The sequence below is a fragment of the Vombatus ursinus genome, unplaced genomic scaffold (assembly GCF_900497805.2).
Source record: "Vombatus ursinus unplaced genomic scaffold, bare-nosed wombat genome assembly UNPS02006779.1, whole genome shotgun sequence".
NCBI classification, from domain to species: domain Eukaryota; kingdom Metazoa; phylum Chordata; class Mammalia; order Diprotodontia; family Vombatidae; genus Vombatus; species Vombatus ursinus.
In genome coordinates, this window is record NW_020946557.1 from 17,588,743 (window position 1) to 17,612,214 (window position 23,472).

The window sequence follows — 23,472 nt, forward strand, 5'->3', positions numbered from 1 at the left end:
TAAACTGCTGTTTAACTATGCCTTCCCCATCTTGTACTTAGGAAATTCATTTTCATCAGCATCAAGATGTTTTGCATGAGGGTTTTGCCCGGGTTGTCTGTCTTAAGCAGTCCTTTACTGGTCTTCATATTAATTTAAAATCTGTTTTGACACAGATTGCAGATGGACAGAGGGAACTTATTGAGTCATACAGTGTAAAAAAGAGACATTTTATTGGAAACACAAGCATGGATGCTGGGTTATCATTCATCATGGCTAATCATGGGAAAGTGAAAGAAAATGACATTGTCTTTGATCCATTTGTTGGAACAGGTATTTTTATTTAATTATTTTAGAAAACATTATCAAAGATGTTCTTTTAGATGAGACCAAGTTAAACATATTTTAAAGAAGTTGAACTTTTGAAGAGTTTCATTTGCCATTTGAGTGGAAACATGTATGAAAACAGAAACTACGAAAAGAAAATTGTGAAGTCCAAGATTTAAAATACTTTTAAAATAGTAATTTCTTAAAAAGTAAAGAGGATATATATTTTTTTAATCCTTTGTAATGTCGGATGAGCCAGTAGGGGGAGCTTTCAGCTCATACATTATAATACAGTTAAATTTGAAAGACCAAAGTGTCTTGAAACATGATAATCTTTTGGGCTTCAAGGACTCTATTTCAGAAAGAAAGATTTGCGTGCCCTGATCAGATAACTAATTATAATCACTTCACAAAGAGATAATCAAGTGATTAGTTTAAAAATAGTTATAGTTTACTATTGAGTTGGCAGAAAAGTAAAGTATAAAGGTGGAGACTGATGGAATATAATTTGGGGAAAAGACTATCTGTGACCACAATGCCATTTCCCAGTTATTATGGAATTGGAGCCCCCCGGTCATTATCAGGATGGCCAGAAATTTCATCATCATGAGCTCCATAAGGATTGTTGTGGTAATGAGAAAATGATACCAGGATGCTACTAGGGAAAATTCCAGATATCAATTTCTCATTATTATAATCCTTTCAGAGTTCCTTGAAGTATAATTTCTGGACATCCTGATGGCATTGTGGTCACATAAATAGTATGTGTCAGAGTTACAACTTAAACCCAGGGCTCAGTATGCTATGCTGCCTTTTAGTATATCATAATAAAATGATATAAGAACTAGAGATATGTAATTTAGGGAATTATTTTATATGCTTGTGTTAATGAATTAGCCCACTAATTTGTATCCTTCCCAATTAACCAACACCTCCATCTTTTCAATCTTTTATACAGATAATATATTCCTACCACATTGCTTATATATTTTTCCCTTACCTTTATGACCCCATATCTTTCTTTACTGACCATTATCCTCACCATTATTTAGGCCCTATCTTGGGAATTTTATAATACTTTGTGGAGTGGGAGGAACTCTTGGAGAGTATAGGCACATAGTGTCATGGTTTGGCTTTTTTTTCTTAAGTCTTATTAGCTTAGTTTTAAATTAAACCAGACATAGAGGAAAGTCTGATTCTTCCAGGTATTATAGTGAAAAGTCCTTTCTGTTGACTACGCAAGTTAAAACAGATGAATAGAAGATGAATTTCTCTAGTAATAAAAGTTCTCACTTGCTTTTATTATTGTGGATGAGAGTAGACTTGTGTATTGAAGTTGTTTTGAGGTATTAAGATTGATAGAAAAAGCGTCTTGGTTCTTTTAACAGTCATTCTCCTAGGCTTATTAGTGGAAGGTTGTGTGGTTTGTCCTTCATTCTCGAAGAGAACCATGACATCAGGCAGAGAGATGAGCAGTTAAACCAAGTGGGTTGATGTACAGACCTGTTAAGATTCAGGCATAGCTTTAGAATTTCAACTTGTTTTAGTTCAATGATAGTTAAATGAATTGTTTCATTTTTCTGTGAGAACAATTCTTAAGCCTAATCTGTTTGTTACTGATTTTATTGCCTTCTTATAGATGGCAGTGAGGATTGGAAAAATGAAATAGTCCTGCCTCTGAAGTCACATTTTCCTCAAAGTTAGATGATAGATTTGGCATTATTTCTTCCTACCCGCACTGCTCCACCTCCTCTAGCTCTGGTTCTTTTTTCTTTGACATTTATTTTGTTTCCAACATTTAATATTAAAAATGTTTATTTATAGAAAAGCAGAATTGAAATGAACTTGGTTTTCTAAAGGCCCAGCATCTTGCCTCTACTCACAGGCTATGTTTTTCTCAAGGTTATAGAGTAATAGGTTAGAAAGCTTCTAGGAAACTGGAAGGAGAAAGATTTAATCTTTTTTCATTTGAATAACTTTCCTTGTTCTTTTAGACAATCTGCTACTGTTTTCTAGAATGACATTATGAGCTGTGTAGAAAAACACTTTTCCTCTACATTTCAGCAACCAAATTTTTCAGGATTTTAGAAACATGCATATCTCCTTTTATTTAAGGAATGAAATAATTACTTTTAATAACTATCAGTAGGAAATATGATTATTCTAATATCCCAAGCACATCCGGAGAACAAAATTTTGTGGAAGATTAATCAATCAGTAAAGTATCTTTTTAATGCCTGCTGTATACTCAGAGTAAATTTTCACACTTAAAATATTTTCGTGATTTCTTTTTGTTTGTGAATTATGTTATAAATGCAGATTTATGAATTATTTGCAGCACTTTCACTAACTATATATATTTTTACATAAATTATCTTATTCATACTCTTATCTTTTTTACCAAATGGATGAGATAATATTGGTTTTGGGTCAGTGTTAGTCAAGTTCTTAAAAGTTGATAGAGCATACTCAATAGAGTGCTGGACTGGTGTCAGGACAACTTGAGTTCAAATTTAACCTCAAGAACTTTAATTGGCTGTATGATCCTGGGGTCAGTTTCCTCACAAAGTAAAGTGGGGATAATAATAGCACCTTCTCCCCTAGTGTTGTTCTGAGGATAAAACTGAGATGGTGTTAGTAAAGCACTTAGCAAATCTTGAGCTTTCATTATTGTTACTACTGATAACAGATGCCAGATGCAGTATAGGGTTATAATGAACAAATTTATTATGCACTCATTTTCTGTTGAAGTACAATTGAACATTTCTGGGGTTAATTCCCATAAGTTTGCATGGGATTATTTAGAACTATAGTTATTCTGTCTTTGTGAAAATAGAACAGAAGGTAAGAAAATAAAGGTTTCAGTTTGGAAAACTCTAATTTTCTGTTTGTAAGCTACACTTATATTACAGAGAGCTTCAGGGGTCAGTGCTGTGAAGTCACAAGAGATACCCTCAGTTGTTCCTCTTTGAATAGTGTAGTATTTATTCGGGTTGGACAATGAGTGCTGAGCCAGATTCTCTTGGTTTTTTCCTCACTATTCAGGATTTGATGCATGGCACCCAGAGTGGGAAACTCTCATTTTAAACTCTTGTAAACTTGACTTCTTCCCTTGACCTTGCCAATGGCCTAGTCTCTGTTAAATGGAATTGGAATTAAAATTCCAAGTTGGCAAAATTCAAATTAGATATAATTCTAACTGACCTCCCTGGATTGTAAACTCTTTGAAGAAAGTACTAATTTTCACTGTGTAGTATTGAAAAGTGTGGACATTTATGGAACTAACTAGTCTGGTTGTGTAATTCAGTTTTGCTTAGTATTATCCATGTCATTCTGCTAATGTTGTTCCTTCAGACTAATCGTGTTGAATCGATTTAATTGTGCATGGCATTTCATATTGTTTGTATGTGTTTTAAGTGCTATAACTGACAATATGATTAGACTCTACCTTTCTTTTTTATTTCACCTCTTTTCTTATCTATAAACCAAAGACCAACTATTCGTTTCCATGTTATGATTGATAGCTAAATATCCAGAAATGGAAAGATTTTATTTATCAGTTGTAACCAGGCTATACTTGGATAGCACATTGAGTAGTGTTTTTTAAATTAAAATTCTTCATATAAGATGTTACCTTTGTTTGAAAATGTTCCTGCTAAATCGTGTGAAGCTAAGGCATCCCAGACTCTGCAAGGAGAGCAAGAAGCAGGTGAATCTTGTCATGTCCTCCTGATGCGGAAACCTTATAAACTTAATTCTGATGATGTGCGGCAACCTTGGTGGCCGCCTGCTGCCACTGATCATCCAGTGACTAAGTCAGTGAGACCAGCTCATTTTTTAAAGAAGCTTAAAAAGTAGAAAGAAACAATTAAACCGACTATTGATGTCCTTTGAGCAGTATACTGTACTATAAAGTATATCTTGTCTTCTCAAAACTGATTGTAGCCAAGTAGATAAGTTTGTATTTAAGGAAGCACAGGGAAGTTTTTCTTTTTCCCTTGGCAACTAGTTCTCTTAGGTGAGTATCTATGTCCTTGGGCAGAATTATAGTAATTCAAGTCATAGTGTGAATATTACAAGTCATTCAGCATGACACATTTTATACTCACATTTCATAAAGATTACTGTGACTGTTCTGTTATTATGAGTAGGTTAATCAGGGCTTTATTCCCTTATCTTTCACTTAAATCTTTTTTTTTTCATTATGAATGGACTTTGGATTTAGTTTTCAGATTACTTTTGAAACTTCTTTTCTCTTCATCTTTCACTTTCAGGATTCTTTAGTGGTAATATTGTTTCCTTTTTTAAAGTATTTTTGTACGAATCTCAATACTTTATTCTAAGTGGTGTTTAAAGGACGACTCTCTCTTTCTGTGTGTGTATGTGTGTGTGTGTGTTTGTGTATACATACATATACACATAATACAGGTGTAATGTTTTTGACTCTCTGGAGAGGGCAATTGATTCTCTGGAGGTACTACCCATTTTATCGTGAGAGATCACATTTGAGAAGGCTCTGGGGCTGAAGATCCATATCTTTTCTTTTCCAAGTCAGTGTATATTTTATAGCCTAAATCATGTCACCTCTGTCAAATTATAGATAGGCTGGGCAAATGTGTAGTTTGACAGATTATTCTGCTGTGGGCTATGACATACGTAAAGTTTCAGATTTTTTATTGTGTTTATTTTTCTTTTTCATGCTGACATTTAACTTTGAAAAATAGAGTTATTTTAAAATATGAAGGAAAATTACATAATGATCTACTTGAGAAGCTATAACTTGTCCTAACATGTTTCCTTTCGTTTTGGTAGGGGTTGGCACGTGAGTGGCATAAATTCTGCCCTCTGATATTTATTTATAGTTTTGTGACTTCATTGAGAATTAAGCCCAAATGTCAGAAGTTAGTCCTTTTTTTAATGTGGGGGAAGGATGCCAACTGTGGTTGTGTAGCAAACTCCATGAGCTAATTTTTCAGAAATGAGCGGGATATGTTTGTAGGGGCCCCTTTGAATAGAATGGAGATACTAAAAAAATTGTTGAAGAAGTAATTGCATATCAACAATACATTTCAGTAATGATAAGAGCACACTAATTTATACTCTATTTTCTGGTGAGCTCAGATTAATTTACTAGCAAGGATTAATAAATCCAGTATACCTTTCATACAGCTGTATTTTAAGGCTCTCTGGAACTTATTAAGTGAAGAGGAGGAAGGGCGGGGAATAGAGAACTTTGTTCCTAATTAGTCATGCACTGTTATCATCTCTTAAATTTTCAGGTGGCCTCTTGATACCCTCTGCTCATTTTGGGGCCTATGTATGTGGAACAGACATAGATTACAATACAATTCATGGATTGGGTAAGTTGTGGTTCCAAATAGTTTAATATGTATTACTATTATATTAAAAGTTTCTTTTTCTAGATAATAGTATGTTAAAGAAATTTCTTGGTATTATTATGATATAGTCATCTTTAGATTACTAGTACCAAAGTAGGTGACAAATACTCCAAGACAAGAAAAACATTTTTTTCCTTCTTCTTACCTTCCCTCACTCCCAGCTTCTCTAATTTTTTTCTTTCAAATGTACGTGAGAGGGATGACATAGATGAATAAATATGATAACAATAACTCATCTTTCCTAGGTGACCTTTATAGCTTTCTTTTACTTGACATATTGGAGGCAGTATTATAAATCTTGCCATGGCGAATTTAGTACTATTAGTCAAAAGTTGGCAGCTATTGATTAAAGCATTTCCTACAGTGAAACCAAAATTGCTCTGTTGAGTTGGCTAAATGTAGAACTAGCCGTAAGAAGCTGTTCAGTAGAGTAAATTTGACAGAATGGTTTGTAGCGCTATTTTGTCTTTGTTTTTTATTTTATTTCCCTAACAATTTGTAAGGAGAAGCAAGTTATTCCATGAACCGTTTTCTAGGAAAGAGGTGTTCTTTGTGATTCACTTTATTATGTGAATGAGAGCCTTAGAGAGGATGGTAGTCAGTTAGCCTTGTGTACAACGTATGGGATGAGATTTTCTTGTGCTATATCTTTTTCTCTTGTTAGAGCAAGCCAGAGTTAAGTGTCCCTACTTGATAACTTGTCTTTTTTTCCTCATTGAATAGAAGAGATTTTGTAACATTTACAATGAGCAAATGAAGCTTGTTATATTATTGTCATATTTATATTTATATGTTAGTAACATAGAAAAGATACAGTCACAAGAAAAATTTAGGGTAGATAAAGTGACACTGAATATAGACTTGGTGAAAGATAGCATATCTTTTGTCTGAGGATCAGTCTTGCTAAGTTCAAAGAGGCTTATTACCAGGTTGTTCTTAGAGTAATGAGTTTTTTGGCTATAGCAAAAGTCCTTTTTATGTAATTTTAATTTAATTTTTCAGTTAACAAGCATTAGTTTCCTATTCTTCTTCACTACCTCTCCCCACATTGGGAAAAAAAAAGAAAAGAAAAACAAAACACTTTAACAAATATACATAATTAAGCAAATAGATTGTCACATTGGCCATTTCAAGAAATGTATATTTTATCCTGCATCTTACATTTATTATCTTTCTGTCATGAGGTAGGTAGCGCTGTTCATCAGTGGTCCTCTGGAATTGTTGTTGGTCATACCATTAATCAGAGTACTTAAGTTTTTCAAATTGCTTGTCTTTAATATATTATCATTATTGTCTAAGTGGTTCTCCTGGTTCTGTTCACTTCATTCTGTCCTTCCAGGCTTCTCTGACATATCCCTTTCATCTTTTCTAATGTCACAATAGCATTCCATTACATTCATATACAATAATTTGTTCAGCTCTTCCTGAGTTGATAGTCATCTTGTTGGTTCCCAGTTCTTTGCTACTACAAAAAGAGGCCACAGCAACTCTTGAAGACTGTGTCACAGTAGCAGTGTTGGTGGAGGGGATATCCATGCTAAAGAAATTATAGATTCTTGAAGTACTGAAATACAGTGTTCAAGTGAATTATTATTTTCTCATTCTTTCATATAGTAGGTATATTTCCTTTAGGAAAAATTTCCCAAAAGTTCTTTAAAATTTTTTTCTAAAAATATTATAGTGTGTCTTTATTCTACAGTGCACTACTGTGTTAAAGGGTAGAATAAATTTTAAGAGTTGGCCTGTTTTATCCTTTATCCAAGGTGATTTAGTTCCTAATGCATGAAAAATATCCAGGAAGGCAGTTTTTCATGAAAATAGGCCCTGTATTTTGTTGCCTAAGGATAGAATGATTGCAGGAGCCCAATGTATAATGTATCTTATTGTAGTGAAGTAGTTTTATAATGAGTTGAATGAAAGTAATTGTTTACTTGGATAAATAAGATGTAAATGAAATTATCAGTAGCTTTTCTTTGGGGAACAAAGAATTAAAAGTGCTGCTATGAGTTTCATGATAAGGAATAAGAATGATTTGTCACACATGACATTCTCTCTCCTCCCATTCCTTTTATTCATTAGGAAAGGCTAGTAGGAAAAATCAGAAATGGAGAGGTCCGGATGAAAATATTAAGGCAAATCTTCGCCAGTATGGCTTAGAGAAATACTACCTTGATGTCCTCATTGCAGATGCATCTAAGCCTTCCTGGAGGAAGGGATTGTTTTTTGATGCAATTATCACTGATCGTAAGTATGTTTCTATACCATAGTAGGCATACAATTAGAATTATGCAAAGTAGCTTTATGTATTGGGGAAAACATTTACCAAGATACACAACTTATCAGTGGTATTTCTACGAAGCCTAAGGGAAAAAAATACGGAAGTAGCACAAGTAGTTGATTGAAGAGGATTGCAGAATTTAACAGCATGATTCATGGTTTAGTTTCTAATTTCTTAATTTCCCTTAGCCTAATTTCTTTTTGACTCTACGTATGTACATATACACTTATTTTCATGGTTAGGATAATTCAGTTGTCTTCAGAAAAAAACTAGAAGCAAGATGTTTAGTTCATTTACAATTATAACCTGAGATTTTTAATAAGACAACATGCAAATATCGCATGTTTGTTTAAATAGAAGTCTTTGTATTTTTGTAGCACTTATTGTTACCTAAACAAAGTTCACGGGATATCTTATACTATGCAATAAGAGGAAAACTGAATTCCCATGGATATGGGATAATTTGATAATACTACTTTAGTAATAATAGTAATCTTAGTCAGAGGGAGGATACCAGAGGAAATGTAGACTATGTGAAAACAAAGATAGCAAAAAATGTTATAATAAAAACAAAAGAAGAAATAAACCAAATGGGGGAAAAACCTCAAAGAGATTGATGTGTAAGAGAATAAATATTTGCAGGGTAAAAAAAATACTTATTATATGTGACGCAACTCTTTTGGGGAGCTTTTGCTGGTCCCCTTTGTTATTAGTGTTATCCCACTCCTTAAATTACCTTGTATTTACTTAAAATATGTTATCTCATTTGGTCTTCACAGCGACCTTCCATTGATATAGGAAGGAAGGAAATAAGCATTTATTAAATACCTGCTGTGTGCCAGGCACTGTATTAAGCATTTTACATATATCTCATTTGATTCTCACAACAACACTGGGAGGCCGGTGCTGTTATTCCCATTTTACATATGAGGAAGCTGAGGCTCGCAGAGGTGACTTGCTAGTGGTCACACAACCAATAAGTGTCTGAGGTAGGATTTGAAGTCCCTGACTCCAGCTTTAGTACTCTGTCTACCGTACCACATGTGTTCAAAACAGAACTCATTACCTTTCCCACCACCCAAACCCACCTCTTCTGAACTTTCCAGTTTCTATCCAGGAAAGCCCTGTCCTTCCATTCACCCAATGTTTGCAACCCCTCCGTTATCTCCAGCCTTCACTCTCCCTCTCTTCACATACCCAAGCAGTTACAGATTTGGTTGATTCTGCCTCCACGACATTTTGTACATTCTTTCCTTTTCTTTTTCCCTTCTTTCCATTTACCTTGCCTACTTACCACCTTTTTCCTGGACTATTTTTATAATCTTCCAGTTAGTCTCCTTGCCTTAAGCCTCTCCTCTCCAATCTGTCTTCCTCATAGTTGCAGAAGTGATATTCCTAAAACACAGTTCTGAGCAGATCACTTCCCTGTTCAGGAAACTCCAGTTACTCCCTATCATTCTGCCTATTGCAGGCTCCTCTCTTGGCACTTAAACTGTTTCCAGTCTGCCTCCTCATCCTTATTATGCATCACTTCAGGCAGGGCAGAATGACCTTGCTGCTATTCCTTAACACATCACTCCATCTTCTAGTACTTAATACAGCACTTGGCACATAATAAGTGCTTAATAAATGCTTTTTCCTTTATTCATTCTGTCTCCATGTCTTTGTACAGGCTGTCTCCCTTTACTGGAATGCATTCCTTCCTCAATTCTATTTCTCAAAATCCCTAGTTTTCTACAAAGGTCATCTCAAACATCACTTCCTGCAATAGTATTTTCCTGATCTTCCAGTGGTTAGTGCTACCCCCTTCCCCAACCTCCTTCTGTTTATTTTGTATACACTTAACATGCAAGTTGTTTACCTCCATAGAATGTAAACTTCTTGAGCTCAGAGTCTGTTTTGTTTCTGTCTTTATACCCCCAAAAGCTAGTGTATTGCCTGACACATAGTAGATTCTTAATACATGCTTACAGATGGAAATCGATTTTTCCATATTATGAAAGTGGTGTTATTCTCCACTGTTATAGTTAATGAACCAGATTTGCCTTTTTAATGAGGCACCTATCAAGTCTTCATTCATTGGCCACCTTGTATCTTCTTTTCATTCCTTCAGTTTTCTTACTGAAAATGTTTTCTCTCACATGTTCTCAGAAACATTATAGTGATCTCTCTTTTTCCGTAATTATTCTGTTAGTTTTATTATATTTACTTATGTCTATGCTATAATACTACCCACTCCCACCCCCACCTTCCCCGCCTCCCAATAAAATGAAAGCTTCTTAAGAGCAAGGACAAAGACCTTTTTTATCTAGGTATTTCCAGTATCAAGCAGTGTCTTCTACATAACAGAAGTTTAATAAATATTTGTTAGTCATTTAAATGAATTACTTCTGCTAACAAGAATGTAGAAAAATTACCCAGACATTATTATTTCAATGTAGGTATATTTTTTGAAATTACAAGGATGAATTTTGGCTATCAGTGTTACCTGTGTTTTCTGCTTAGCTCCCTATGGTATCAGAGAATCTTCTAGAAAAACAGGTTCACAGAAAGAAATACCAAAAGGAATAGAAAAATGGTAAGTAAACTTTAGGTAACTATGTACGTGTTAAAATTTAAACTCTTCTAACTTTGGGATGCTTGTTGCTTTTCTTTATTTAACTTTATCTTGAAAAAATATCTTCACAGTCTTTCATTAAGCATATTATTTTGGTATTTTTTGTTTAGCCCAGAAAGCCACATCCCTGTTTCTTTCAACTATCATCTGAGTGATATGTTTATAGACCTTCTAAATTTTGCTGCAGAAACTCTTGTACTTGGTGGAAGACTAGTCTATTGGCTGCCAGTGTATATACCAGAGTATGTATCTTTTGGAGAACTTTATCTTTCTGTTCTGTTTCTAGTATATCTATGTTCTTAGATTATCTTGTATTTTTGATTTTTTTTCTTAATTTTAGTTGTGTCTGGAGTAAGAGTCTTGGTATTTCAAGTGGAGTGAAAGCCTTTAGTTTCTATACACAGCACAATCTTGTTTATTTGGCCTTTGTCTCTCTAGCTCTTTGGTTTATTTAGACTTGATAAATATTTGTTGAATGAATGCTTTATTATGCAAAGCTTAGCCGCCTGCAACACACTGTAGCTTCTCTCTTAATTTTAGGCTCTTAAGACATTTTTATTTTGGGATCCTGCCTATCTAATCAATTTAAATATTATAAATTGACCTCAATATAGGCTATATCCCCAAATGAGTTTTGTTTTTTTTTTTTGTTTTTGGCAAGGCAGTTGAGGTTAAGTGACTTGCAGAGGGTCACACAGCTAGTAATGTTATGTGTCTGAGGCTGGATTTGAACTCAGGTCCTCCTGACTCCAGGGCCAGTGCTGTATTCACTGTACCGCCTAACTGCCTTGCAAAAGAGGTCTTTTTGAAAAGAAAAATGATTACACAGACCAGAGCAGGGATACACAGAGTTGATGAGATCACCAAGTCATAAAGTATAGAGAACAAAGAGAAGAGGGTCTGGAGCCTTAAGAGATACCCACAGAATTACCCTATTAATTACTTATTAGGACAAAGCTTGTTATTTTTTCTAAAAACAGGTAAGATTCTGGAGCATAAAACAAAGTGCTGTGGCAATGAATGTAGAGGTATAAAGTAAGGAAATTTAGATTTCCAGGTAAATGTGAGCAGTTAGACTGAATGTTATTATTGGGGGAGAAGCTACAACAGAGGGGTTACTCTCATTGCCTTCTCTTCCTATAACCTGTAGCCAGTACTCTTAACATTTTTTCTTAGTGGTTCTGGTAATATTCCATCATACTCAGAATGCTTTAAGCTAAAAGTTATGATTATTTATTTCCTTATACTTTCCTTCTGGTACTTGTCAATTAGTATTTACTTAATTTCTTTACTAGACTTCTTTATTTTATATTAACTTTTTAGAGATATTAATGACATGAACATAGTATTTATTGTGTAAGTTTTATTTTCTTTTATAAATCCTGAGATCCTTTGTTTTGGGGGTTTGTTTTTTTGGTTTATTTTTGTTATTCAGCTTATTCTTTAATATTACTTAAAAACTAGAATTTTAAGAGATGTGTGCTCTAGTCCACAGTAAAGTCTTTGGATAAGAGTTATAGGAGTTTATTAGAATACCAATTAAATTCTTTTTGCTACACCTAATGTAATGGGACTGGAAAGGTATAGAGTTGGGGAACCCAAGGAGGACGGTGCTTTCACATAAGAAGAAACAAAAAAAGTAGGGTTCAGTCTGAAAAACTGAAGAATAGAAGGGCAGAAGGTGAAAATTTCAGAATACTAGAATTTGGGATTGAAAGAGTAATTTTAACAAATTAAGTAATCAACAGGCATTTATAAGACCCCAGCTGTAGCTAGATAATGTACTAAGTGTTGGGGATACAAAGATAGAAGTGAAGATCTACCCTCAGAGGGATCACATTCTAATGGAGAAACAACATGTACATTTATAGACATATGTAAGTTTATACAAAGTAGATACGTCATAGAGGAGGTGCTAGCAATTAGGGGTCCAGGAATGGCCGTCAGCAAAAGGTGAAGCTTGAGCTGAGTTTTGAAGGAAATCAGGAGGGGTAATAATGTATAAAAAGACTGGAAAGGTAGGAAGGGGCCAGGATGTGAGGAGCTTTAAATGCCAAACGGGAGTTTGTATTTGATCCTTCAGGTAACAAGGAGTCATCGGAGTTTCTTGAGTAGGGGAGTGACACGGTCAGACCTGCCCTTTAGAAAAATCACTTTGGCAGCTGTATGTTGGATGGATTGGAGTGGGGAGACACTTGGACAGGTAGGCCAATATGGAGCCTATTGTTTTGTTCAGTCCAAAAGTGATGAGGGCCTGAATTGGAGGGGTAGTGGTCTGAGTGGAGAGAAGATGTGTACGACAAACATGGAGATAGAAGTGACAAGATTAGACAACTCATTGTATATGTGGAGTAAATGAGAGTGAAGAGTCAAGGATGGCACTGAGGCTGCAAACCTGAGTGACTAGAAAGATGGTGGTGCCTCAACAGTAATATGAAAATTCTAAGAGGGTTAAGCTTTTGGGGAAAGGTAATGAGCGCTCTTTTGAATGTGTTGAGTTTGAGATTCCTCCCAGACATCTAGTTCAAAATGTCCGATGAGCTGTTGATGATTGGGACTCAAGCTCAAGAGAAAGATGATGGTTCAATGTATGGATCTTGGAATCTTCAGAATAGAGATGATCCTTGAACCCATCAGAGCTGATGAGACTCATCAATCAAAGGATATTGAGAGCAAAGAGAAGAGGGCCCAGGACAGAGTGTCCAGGAAGAGAGGATAGTCAACAGTGTCAAATGTGGAGAGGTAAAAAGAATGAGGGTTGAGAAAAGGACATTAGATCTGACAATCAAAAAATCATCAGTACTTTTGGAGAGAAAAGTTTCAGTTGAGTGCTGAGGTCCGATGCCAGATTGAAGAAGGTTTGGAAGAGAGCGAAAGGAGAGGAAGTAGAGAAACAGGGCAGATGGCTTTTTCCAAGGAAGATGGCTGACAGAGACAGTACAGACTAAGATATATTTATAGGCATCAGGGAAATAATTAATTTATAGAGGGAGATTAAAGATTAGAAAGAGACAAGATAATGATGGGGGAAATACCCTGAAGAAGATAGGAGGGGATGAGATCAAGCGTAGATAGGTTGGTCTTGGTGAGAAGAGGGGCTACTCTTCCTCAGAGACTGGAGTAAAGGAGGAGATAGAGGGGGCAAGTAAAAAGGATAATGCTGCATCACAGGGTGGGTGACAGAACTTATCATCCTAAGAAATATTCTAGGCCAAAATTATAAAAATTTTGAAAGGTGTTTGATAAATTTCGGAATGATAGAGCCATGAAAAGTTAAAGGATGCTAGGGATGTTTGGATTACTTTACATTGTTTCGAGGTGACATCATACAAGGCAACCCACATCCTTAGTGCCTCCATCAGAGAAAGTATCAGAGTGGATAGATGATTGCTCTGACTCAGTATAGGATTTCTTAAGTTAACATATATCACTCTCAGTACTTTAGCTAAAAGAAAAACTCATCTTACTCCATATTGTACAGTGTAGCTTTCGTTTATCAAGGAAACCCAGAACTTTTCAAATTATAATTTTTTATTGTAAGAGACATACTTGGGTTCACATCTTATATTTGTGTGTATTTCCTTAGGAAGAAAATGGATATTGTACTTTATTTCTCAGGAATTTGTTTGTTGGGAAAACCACTAATTAATAATACAATAAATTCTTACCTGTCTGAAACTCTTAGAGAGGGAATTATTCTGGATGTCTGAGTTTCTTTAAGTAGCCGAGAGAAATTTTGTAGGATGAACTATAATGTATAAACCTCAAAATATACCATACCTAATTTAGCTTTTTTTTGATGGCTCCAAATCAACATTGTTATTGTACTATGCTGTAACTCTAGTTATAGATGCATCCATAAATGATATGGAATAGACTTAAATGACTTAATATGTCACTCTACTGTTTATACGGTATATTAATACCTCTAGCTTCTGAATTATGTACCATTTGGTATTCCTTTTTCTATAGCTTTAGGGGCTGATAAGGTACAAGAAACCATTTGCTCTGGTACTCCCTTCTCCTCTTCCCAGATACACATAAAGTAGAGGTTTTCTTGACCTTCAAAGCTATTGTTTTGAGGTGTTTACTGATGCCATTTGCAAACCACAGAGCTGCTGCAGCTTCAGTGTCTTAGGAAGCTTCCTTCTCCAGGTTCATTGTCTGCTGCTCCCTGCCTCTGTCACCACTTATAATCATTATCACTGGCTCCACTACTGATCTAGGCTACTTTCTTCTTACTTTTCTTAATTTTTCTAGTCTTTGTTCCTGGCTGTTATCTTTCCTGCTTTTAGAATCTGCTGTTTTCTGATAGTGTTGCTGATTTTCATTGCTTTCTTCCATCTTCTTTGGCTTTACTCCTTCCTTCTTCTCTTTCACACTTTCTTCCTTCCTCCCTCCCTTTCTTTCTTCTCTCTCATTTTCCTTCTCTGTTGATCCTTTCCCCCATCCTTCTGTGGCTTCCAATTTTTAATCAACCATTTTGAGGACTTTTATAAACTGATGAAGAATGAAATGAATATAACTAGGAGAACAATTTATACAATAGCAACAACATCGTAAAAAATATTTTTGAGAGCTGTGAGAATTGTGGTCAGTACAATTGTCATCCATGATTCCAGAGGACTGATGATAGAACATGCTATCTATTATAGAGAAGTAACTGACTGAAGGGCATACTTAGATATATGTGTGTTTTTATGTATATATGTGTACATGTGTGTATGTATACACACACACACACATATAAATATACACATTTTTTAACAGACATTGAGACACCTTGTTTTGCTTAACAGTGCCTATTTGTTATAAGAATTTTTTTCTTTTTTTTACCTCGTAAATAGGTGAAAGATGAGAGGGAGAGAAAATAGATTTTAGTTAATTTAAAAAAAGAGAAATGGGAGTCGGTGCTGCAGATGGGAAATGCGTGTACTTTCAGATAAAGTCATCACGTTATTAGTTTTACTTAACTGTTTTACTTTGCTGCAAGAGACCTCTCACGAAGTGGGAATAATCTGTAAATATTTGTAATGTAAAAACAAAATGCATCAATTCCAAAGTAATTTCACATGGAAAGCCTAGACTTGCATAGACATGTTTGTTTGTAGCTATTCAACTCCACACACATTTAAGTGCCTGTGATATACAAAATGGTGTGCTAGGTTCAGCAGATCCAAAAGCGACAAAAAATTTTTTCTCATCATCATCCTACTACTAGAGGTCCAGAGACCCTTGGGAAGGTCCCTGGGTACCCACTGAAGACTAATTAAAACACTGACTCTTGGGCCCTTTTCACTTTACTTTGTACCAGAGGTCTAATTTCTTATTTAACCAAAGCCTAGTTGTCAATTACTTTACGAAGGTACAGATCAGTAGTGGTCTGGCAGAATTCTTTAACTGGTATTCTCAGAATATTGGTCATCGTCATGAGTACATTAAAGCTTTTTGGAAAAACAAAAGGTTAAACTGAAATGGGAGTTTTATTTGTGAAAGCCCTAGTTATGTACTTTGTCATTGGCACAGATGTAGTTATACTCAGATGGATCTGTCATCTTGCCGATATGTGTATCTGTGCCTTTTTATCCTGTTCAGCTTTTGTCTATATTCTGCCAGGATTTTTGTATCTGGGGGTCTCTCAGTGTTCTAGGGGTTTCCCTTGCTTTTATAAATAATCATACTTTGTAGAAAAATATTTTCTAGGTTAATGATTAGAGATAATAAAGTATTTGTATAAGTAATGAAAATCATCTTTCATCATCAGTCTCAGGCACCAAAGAAGTTTATTTTTTCAAACTGAAAAAGAAATAATTGTTATTTTAGAATTGTTGTAATTCTTTTTCTGTCAAGCTTGTACACTTACATTTATATGGTGTTATGATATTTCCAAAGTGCTTTTCCCACAACAATCCATTGTGAGGCAGGCATGCAAGTGTTATTAGCCCTATTTGGCAGATATAGAAACTTAGCTCTGAAAGGATAACTCATTACCCCGTGGCCATGCAGCTAGTGAGTGTGTAGCTGGGAGAGGGAGAGGGTCAGCTCTTCTGACCCTATGTCCATTGCCCTTTTTGCTATGCCACATATTACGCCTCTCATAATCGTGATCATAAACAGGGTTTTAAAGAGCAGTGGCATGGAGTCTGCTTTTGTTGGAATAATAGGAAGCCCATTACATATTAGAAGTAACATGCATTGAGATTAATGAATTTTTTAGAGTGGGTTAGGTTATTGGAAGTTATTTTTGCTCATCTTCTGATATAATAGCTAATGAGACCACGGACTTCCTTGTCTAGACTGATCTTATTATTCTGAGTATGTATCTGGGTAGCTAATAAGCAACACACGGAGACTGAAGACCAAGATCAGTTCTTGGGGTCTGCTGATGTCTGAAATGACAGGTGGGTTTGTACATATACCATCTGTCAGAGAAGGAGTTTATTGGCACATATGTATGTGGAAGTGTTTTCCTTCTGGCTTAGGCAAACTGAGTTTTAAAAGGGAATTAGATGTCCTTTTTCTATAGTATTTATTCATATAGTTTTTTTTCTATAGGATAAATTTTAGCAGTAAATATATGACCCTGCATTTCCATGGTTTATTTTCCAGCTTTTAATTGTGCTTGAAATTCTGTCTGGTAAAGCAGTAGTTTAGAATCCTTATGCTAGTTTTTTCACCTTTGCAAAAGTAAAGCTAGAGGCTGTCTTAATTGTTTACAGTATTTCAAAGATAGTAAAGGATGTTATGTTGGATATTTTTGTCTGCAAGCTTCTTAGTTTAATAATTTTTGACAAAGTGTCTCTTTCTAAATATGTATAACTAAAGGTTCTCTTCTTCATTGTCTTCTTTTCCCCTCTTTGTATATTCTCTTGGTGGTTTCATTGGCTCTTTTAGCTTTACCTCTTACCTATATCCAAATTCTATATCTCCACTTCCACCCTCTTCCCAGATCTTCAGTCTGGCATGACCTGCTCTTGAGGAAGCCATGCTGAACCTTTGTGATCACAGTTTCGTTTTTGAGGTGTCCACTAACTATTTTTAAAAAAAGTCTAGAGTTTTGCCAAAAAAGTAAGCTCATGCTGAATGGCCTCTAATCTGCAGAATCCATGTTGTTTTCTTATTTGAAAATAGGGATAAATGCCCATCTCTGATTTCATAGTGCTTCTCCCATTCCAAGTTTTTTCAGCGGTCACAATTCAAATGATCTGCCAGTTGGTCCTTGAAAGATGAGGTAGATTTCAGTCATCTCTCTGATGAAAGACTTAAAGATGGACAGGAACAGTATGAGAATGGAGATAAAACACAGAATACATGAATTTAACAATCCAAGTCAACAAGCATTTATTAAGCTCCTTCTCTGTAAAAGCACTGTGCTAAATACTGTGGATATGAGGACAAAAGCAAAACCACTCATCCAATAGGTGCATAAGTCAGTGTATCTCTATGTATGTGTTTGTGTATATCTGTATATAAAAATGTATATATTTATCTATGTCTGTACACACATACACATATATATCTATATACACAAAGGTGTATATATACAACAACAAATTGTTTTCCTGGTGTAGATTACTTAATGTTGTATCAGTTTATGTCTTCCTATACTTTTCTTCTTATTCTCATAGATTTTTACAGTGCAGTAATATTCCATTCCATTCATATTCCACATTTTATTTAACTGTTCCCATGTTGATGGGCATCTACTTTGCTTCTCTTTCTTTGCTACCACAAAAAATAGTGCTATAAAATTTTTAAAATTTATATTTTATTGTAGTCTTTTTTATTGTGATTTTAACAATCATGGACAATCACAAACATCTCAAGAAATGAGGGAGAAGGAAGAGGGGAACATGAAACTGAACTTCTACCGCGTTTCTTTTTTTTTTCTACCACATGTTTCTTTTGTTTTTTAAGTATATGTTTAACCAGGTAGTAACAGATTGTTCTACTTTTGACCCCTTCTGCACTCATCCAGTCTACCCGCTGTGTATTTTTTTTGGGGGGGGGAAGCTAGGCAGTGGAGTTAAGTGACTTGTCCAGGGTCACACAGCTAGTAAGTGTCAAGTGTCTGGGGACAGATTTGAACTCAGGTCCTCCTGACTCCAGGGCCGGTGCTGTATCAACTTTACCATCTAGCTGCCCCACCCTCTGTTTAGTTTTAAAGGTGTTTTATTGAAGCTGTTTTCCCTTCATAGCTATTATTGCCCACTAACCTACCATCTTCTTTCCCACCAAGTAAACATCATCCTTTATGACAAATATGTATAACCATGTAGTACAAATCAAGATAATGACTGTATCTGAGGCATAGAATCATGTCTGATTCTATATCTCTAGTCCTTTACCTATATTTTTAAAAATTTATTTATTCAACTTATTGAAGGATATAATAGTTTTCTTGTAAACCTTATCCAAAGATGACCAGTTTGGAATTAGGTATACTATGTTATCTCTAAAGATTATTTCGCAGGGGAAGAAATAGGTTTTAGCAAAGTGACTTTGAAATAGTTAATTTTGGAGACTTAAGTAGTTTAAAATTTATACTTAAGCACAACTTAACTAAAAATACCCTGAGAACATCTGTTCTTTTTATTTAAGTAGACATGGTGTCTTAGTACTATTCTTGGCATATTTTGTATTGTTGAATCCTGATTTCTAGTTAAAGTTTTAAAATAAGAATATATAAGGCAACTTAACATTCAGTGAAGCCAAGGGTTCATATAAGAAGGCATCATAGAATGTTAGAACTGGAAAGAATCTTAATCATCATCTAGTTCAGCTTGCCCTTATTTCATAGAAGGTTCTTTTAAGCAACTTACTAAGTTTTGGCTGTTAATGTAACAATAGGGTCAAGACATTGATCGTCTGTCTCACAGTCTAGTGCTTTTCCAGAACTGAGAGAATATTACTAAGAGACTTAGTTATATTTTGCTCATTGTCTAACCTAAAATTTTTTTAAAGCATTTTCCCATTTTAGGTAAATTGTAATGAAGGAGCTACTAACATATTTCTGGTTCAATGAATATCTTATAGTGCTTGTATATTTTCTTTATATACCACAAATAAGTTTTCTTTGTTTGAGTTTATGTTCTGTATTATTATTATTAATACTGTTATTTTAAATAAATGTATATTTTTGTCATGAATTTTGAGAGCAATTAGCATATGCTACTTTACTAAAGTAAAGTGGTGGGAGTGTGTAAAATAAGTACAGCTGAATTATCCCTATTTTTCAGTGTGGGGCACACATGTTCCTAAGCTTATTTCAGTGGCTTTATTCTTTCCAGATACATGGAGGAGATAATACCACGCCACCCTTGCCTGAAACTCATTAGCAACTGTGAGCAGAGGCTTTCCAGTCATACAGCAAGGCGTTTGATAACAATGGAAAAGGTGAAAGACTTTGAGGTAAATCGGTCTGGTGTTTTTAGAAGTATGGATTGTTTTTTTAAAAGTCCGATTGTTGCCTCTTTTTTTCATACCACAGTCATCTTTCCTTAAACACACTGTCCCCCATTCAGCCCTCCCTTATAACAAAGAAAGACACTTAAGTAAAACCAGCTGATGCAACCATTGTTTCTGATAGTGCATGCTACATTCCATGTCAGGAGGGACGGGTGTTTCATCATCATACCCCCAGGTGTAAGAGTGGCCATTACAATTAATCTGAATTCAGTTGCCTTTTAGTGTTGTTTTTATTAACATTACTTTAGTCATTGTGAGTATTGTTCTCTTGCTTCTGCTTACTTTGCTCTGTATAAGTTTGTACAAGCTGTCATTTGTTTCTCTGAATTCCTCATGTTAGTCGTTTCGTGTGTTGCAATAATATTCCATTATACTCCTACATCGTGATTTGTTCAGCCATCTTCCAATGGATGGATACTCATATAGTTTCCAGTATTTTGTTACCACAAAAAATGCTACTGTAAGTATTTTGGTGTATACGATACCTTTCCCTCTATTTTGGTCCCTTTGAAGATTTCAGTAGTGGAACCGTTGAGTCAGAAAAGCATTAATAGTTTAGTAATTTTTCTCACATATTTACAAATTGTTTTCCAGAAAGGCAGAACCATTTCAGCTTCACTAGCAAGAATATTGACTTGCCTGCCTCTCCATAGCACTTTCAACATTGACTTGTTGATTAACTGTTTTTCAGTCATGGGGGGCTCTTTGTGTCTCCTTTTGGGGTTTTCGTGGCAGAGATGCTAGGGTGGTTGGTTTGTCATTTCCATCTCCAGCTGTTTTTACAGATGAGGAAATTAAGGTAAACAAAGTTAAGTGACTTGCCCAGGGCCACATAGATAGCAAGTGTCTTAGGCTAGATTTGAACTTGGGAAGAGGAGTCTTCCTGACTCCAGGTCCAGTGCTCTATCCACTGTGCTATCTAGCTGCCCTATTTAATATAGACTATTTTTGTCTGTTTGTGATTTTTGCTACTTTGAGGGTTGTGAGATGAAACCTCAGAATTCTTTTAATTTTAATTTCTCTTACTAGTTGTTTGGAACATTCTCTCATATGATTTTTTTGTAATTTGCAATTCTTTTGGAGACTTCATATATTTTTATCAGTTAGCTATCAGGAAATGACTTCCTGCTTTGGTTCATTATTAATTTTGATAAAGATATTATGGGATGCTAAGAAATTTGTATATACTTCAATTTTCCCATTTAGACCATGATGTAAATGTGTGTATGTGTTTTCTGGGGCATATTTAAAAGGAGAAAGAAGAAGAATATATAAATTTAGAAATAACAGAATGAAGATAAATAAAGTAATATCTCCATGTGTAAATATACCACCAGCCAGGCCTGGTGGAGCATAAATTTTCTTTTTTGAAAAATTTATTTTTATTCTGAACTTAACTAACACTAAATATATTTACATCTACATAGTATAATAGTAGAAGAAGATTGTAAATGAAACTGTGAATCTATATTATGTAAGGCTTGTTTATCTTTTAAAATATGTAATACATTCAGCATGTAACTTTCAAAGCTGTCCTGATTGTCAGTGATTTTTTCTGGCCTTTCTATTTATTGTTCTCTTTCATTCATTTAAAAACTGTGCTTCATCAACTCTATTTTCTTTCTCTTGTTTTTTTTCTTTTTCTTTTTTTTTTTTAGTCTATCATATCCCTAGATTCTTTCTCCCTCCCAACTCTCACCCTATAGCTGGGATGGGTGAAACTCCTTATAACAAGTATGTGTAATTAAGCAAAACAAAATCCCACATTGATTGTTCCAAAAAGCATTTACTAAGTACCCACTATGTGTCCAAAAACATATATCTTATTCTGTATCTTGAATCCATCACCTCTCTGGTAGCTAGCTCTATCATTAGTCCTCTAATATCCATTGCATTAATCAGAGATTTTATATTTTTCAAAGTTTTTTTTCTTCTTTACAGTATTGTTTTCTATAAATTACTCTTCTGGTTCTACTGACTTCACTTTGCATCAGTTCATAGAAGTCTTTCTAGGTTTCTCTGAAACTGTCCTTTTTAAATTTTATTATAATGCGATAATATTCTATTTTCTCTATGCTTTAACTTTTAGGCCTTTAAAATATAATTTTTCCAAAAGTACATTTAACTTAGTGGTTTCTCTCCTCCCTTAAATTAGCACGTGGTTCTTGCAATTAGTTTTGCTTACAATAATTTGATCCTAGTATTGATCCCAATAAATTGATCAACCTATAGATTTACTCCTCTGCCTTGTTTTCCTTTCCTGTCCCAAATTGAGTATGCTTAAATTGTTATTATCTTTTTTCCCTTTTATGTGTGTGTGTATATATATCTTTCTTTCTGTGTCTATCTGGCCATCTATCTACCCATCTTCTAGCTCAGATGATGAAATTATCTGAATTCTCCTTGTCCCACTCCCATCCTTGAGCTTTCCTCTTAACTTGAGCACTCATTTGTGATGTCCTTATCTAAGAACTGTTAATTTGTTTCTATTCTCTCCTTAATATTTTAACCTTTTAGGCTATTCTGAAACCTAGTCTTTCATTATTTGGCACACACATAAATGCTTTGTTCATTCTGTATAATTCATTCAAGGAAGGGCTTTTGAAGGACGAAGGCTTTGTTTTACTATGTACCAGTCATCTCTTAGTGATCACAGATCAGCCTTCTCTTTCTTTCTCTATCTTTTTGTTTATTTAGTTTATTTTTTGAGGGGCCTTTTTCCGATGAACCTCACCCTTTAAGATTTTAATTCATGAGAGAAATACTGTGGTGTGGGGGGAGGTATTCTATTTCCTGAGTCATAGAGCCTGACCCTACTCCATGATTATGTTTGTAAGTTGCCTATCCTAACAGATGACTTTCAAAGTTATGTTTTGAGACATGAAAAAATAAAAGCCAAACTTACTGGTCTCATTACTTTATCCCATCACCTTTTTTGCCTCCCAAAGTATTATTTGATTTGATCACTCACCTGATTAGCTGTATTTGGCTTCAAGTGACTTTTAATTTCAAAAATTAATATTTGCTATCATTGAGCACACTCAGAAGAATGTGACGCTACCTCTGAAGGCATTTCCAATCAAGGAATTCCTCCTAAAGTGTTTTGAGCAATGGTAGCATCATTGGAATAAGCAAATCTCCTTTGGTGATTATGTTGAAGAGGTCAACATTCATTTAGCTGTATAAATTTGGCATGTTTGATTTATTTTTTTTTAACTACGCCATTTGTATAGATGACATACAGTACTTTGGGAAGGAGCAGAGGTGTAATCTTACCACCAGTATTGTGCTGGAAGTAAAACAAATCAAATGAACATTTTTTGTTGTTGTTTAGACATTATAAATTGTCCCTTGACTCTGGATGATGATGGCTATTTGAAACTTTGTTCCAAAGAAATGGAAAG

The 23,472-nt window shown here is 34.8% G+C and overlaps 1 protein-coding gene across 5 annotated transcripts in view; it reads left to right on the plus strand.

The window, feature by feature from the left end:
* TRMT11 (tRNA methyltransferase 11 homolog) overlaps nucleotides 1-23,472 on the plus strand; it is a 58,367-nt gene that overhangs the window by 19,513 nt on the left and 15,382 nt on the right. For 3 of the 5 annotated variants that reach the window (XM_027848608.1, XM_027848612.1, XM_027848611.1), the window contains 6 exons: nucleotides 156-312; nucleotides 5,586-5,666; nucleotides 7,785-7,949; nucleotides 10,489-10,561; nucleotides 10,711-10,842; nucleotides 19,891-20,011. In XM_027848608.1, coding sequence (XP_027704409.1) covers nucleotides 156-312; nucleotides 5,586-5,666; nucleotides 7,785-7,949; nucleotides 10,489-10,561; nucleotides 10,711-10,842; nucleotides 19,891-20,011 — 729 coding nt within the window. Of the gene's footprint in view, nucleotides 1-155; nucleotides 313-5,585; nucleotides 5,667-7,784; nucleotides 7,950-10,488; nucleotides 10,562-10,710; nucleotides 10,843-12,683; nucleotides 12,804-19,890; nucleotides 20,012-23,472 lie in introns of those variants that run through there. The other 2 variants (XR_003567929.1, XM_027848610.1) reach the window with 2 other exon arrangements.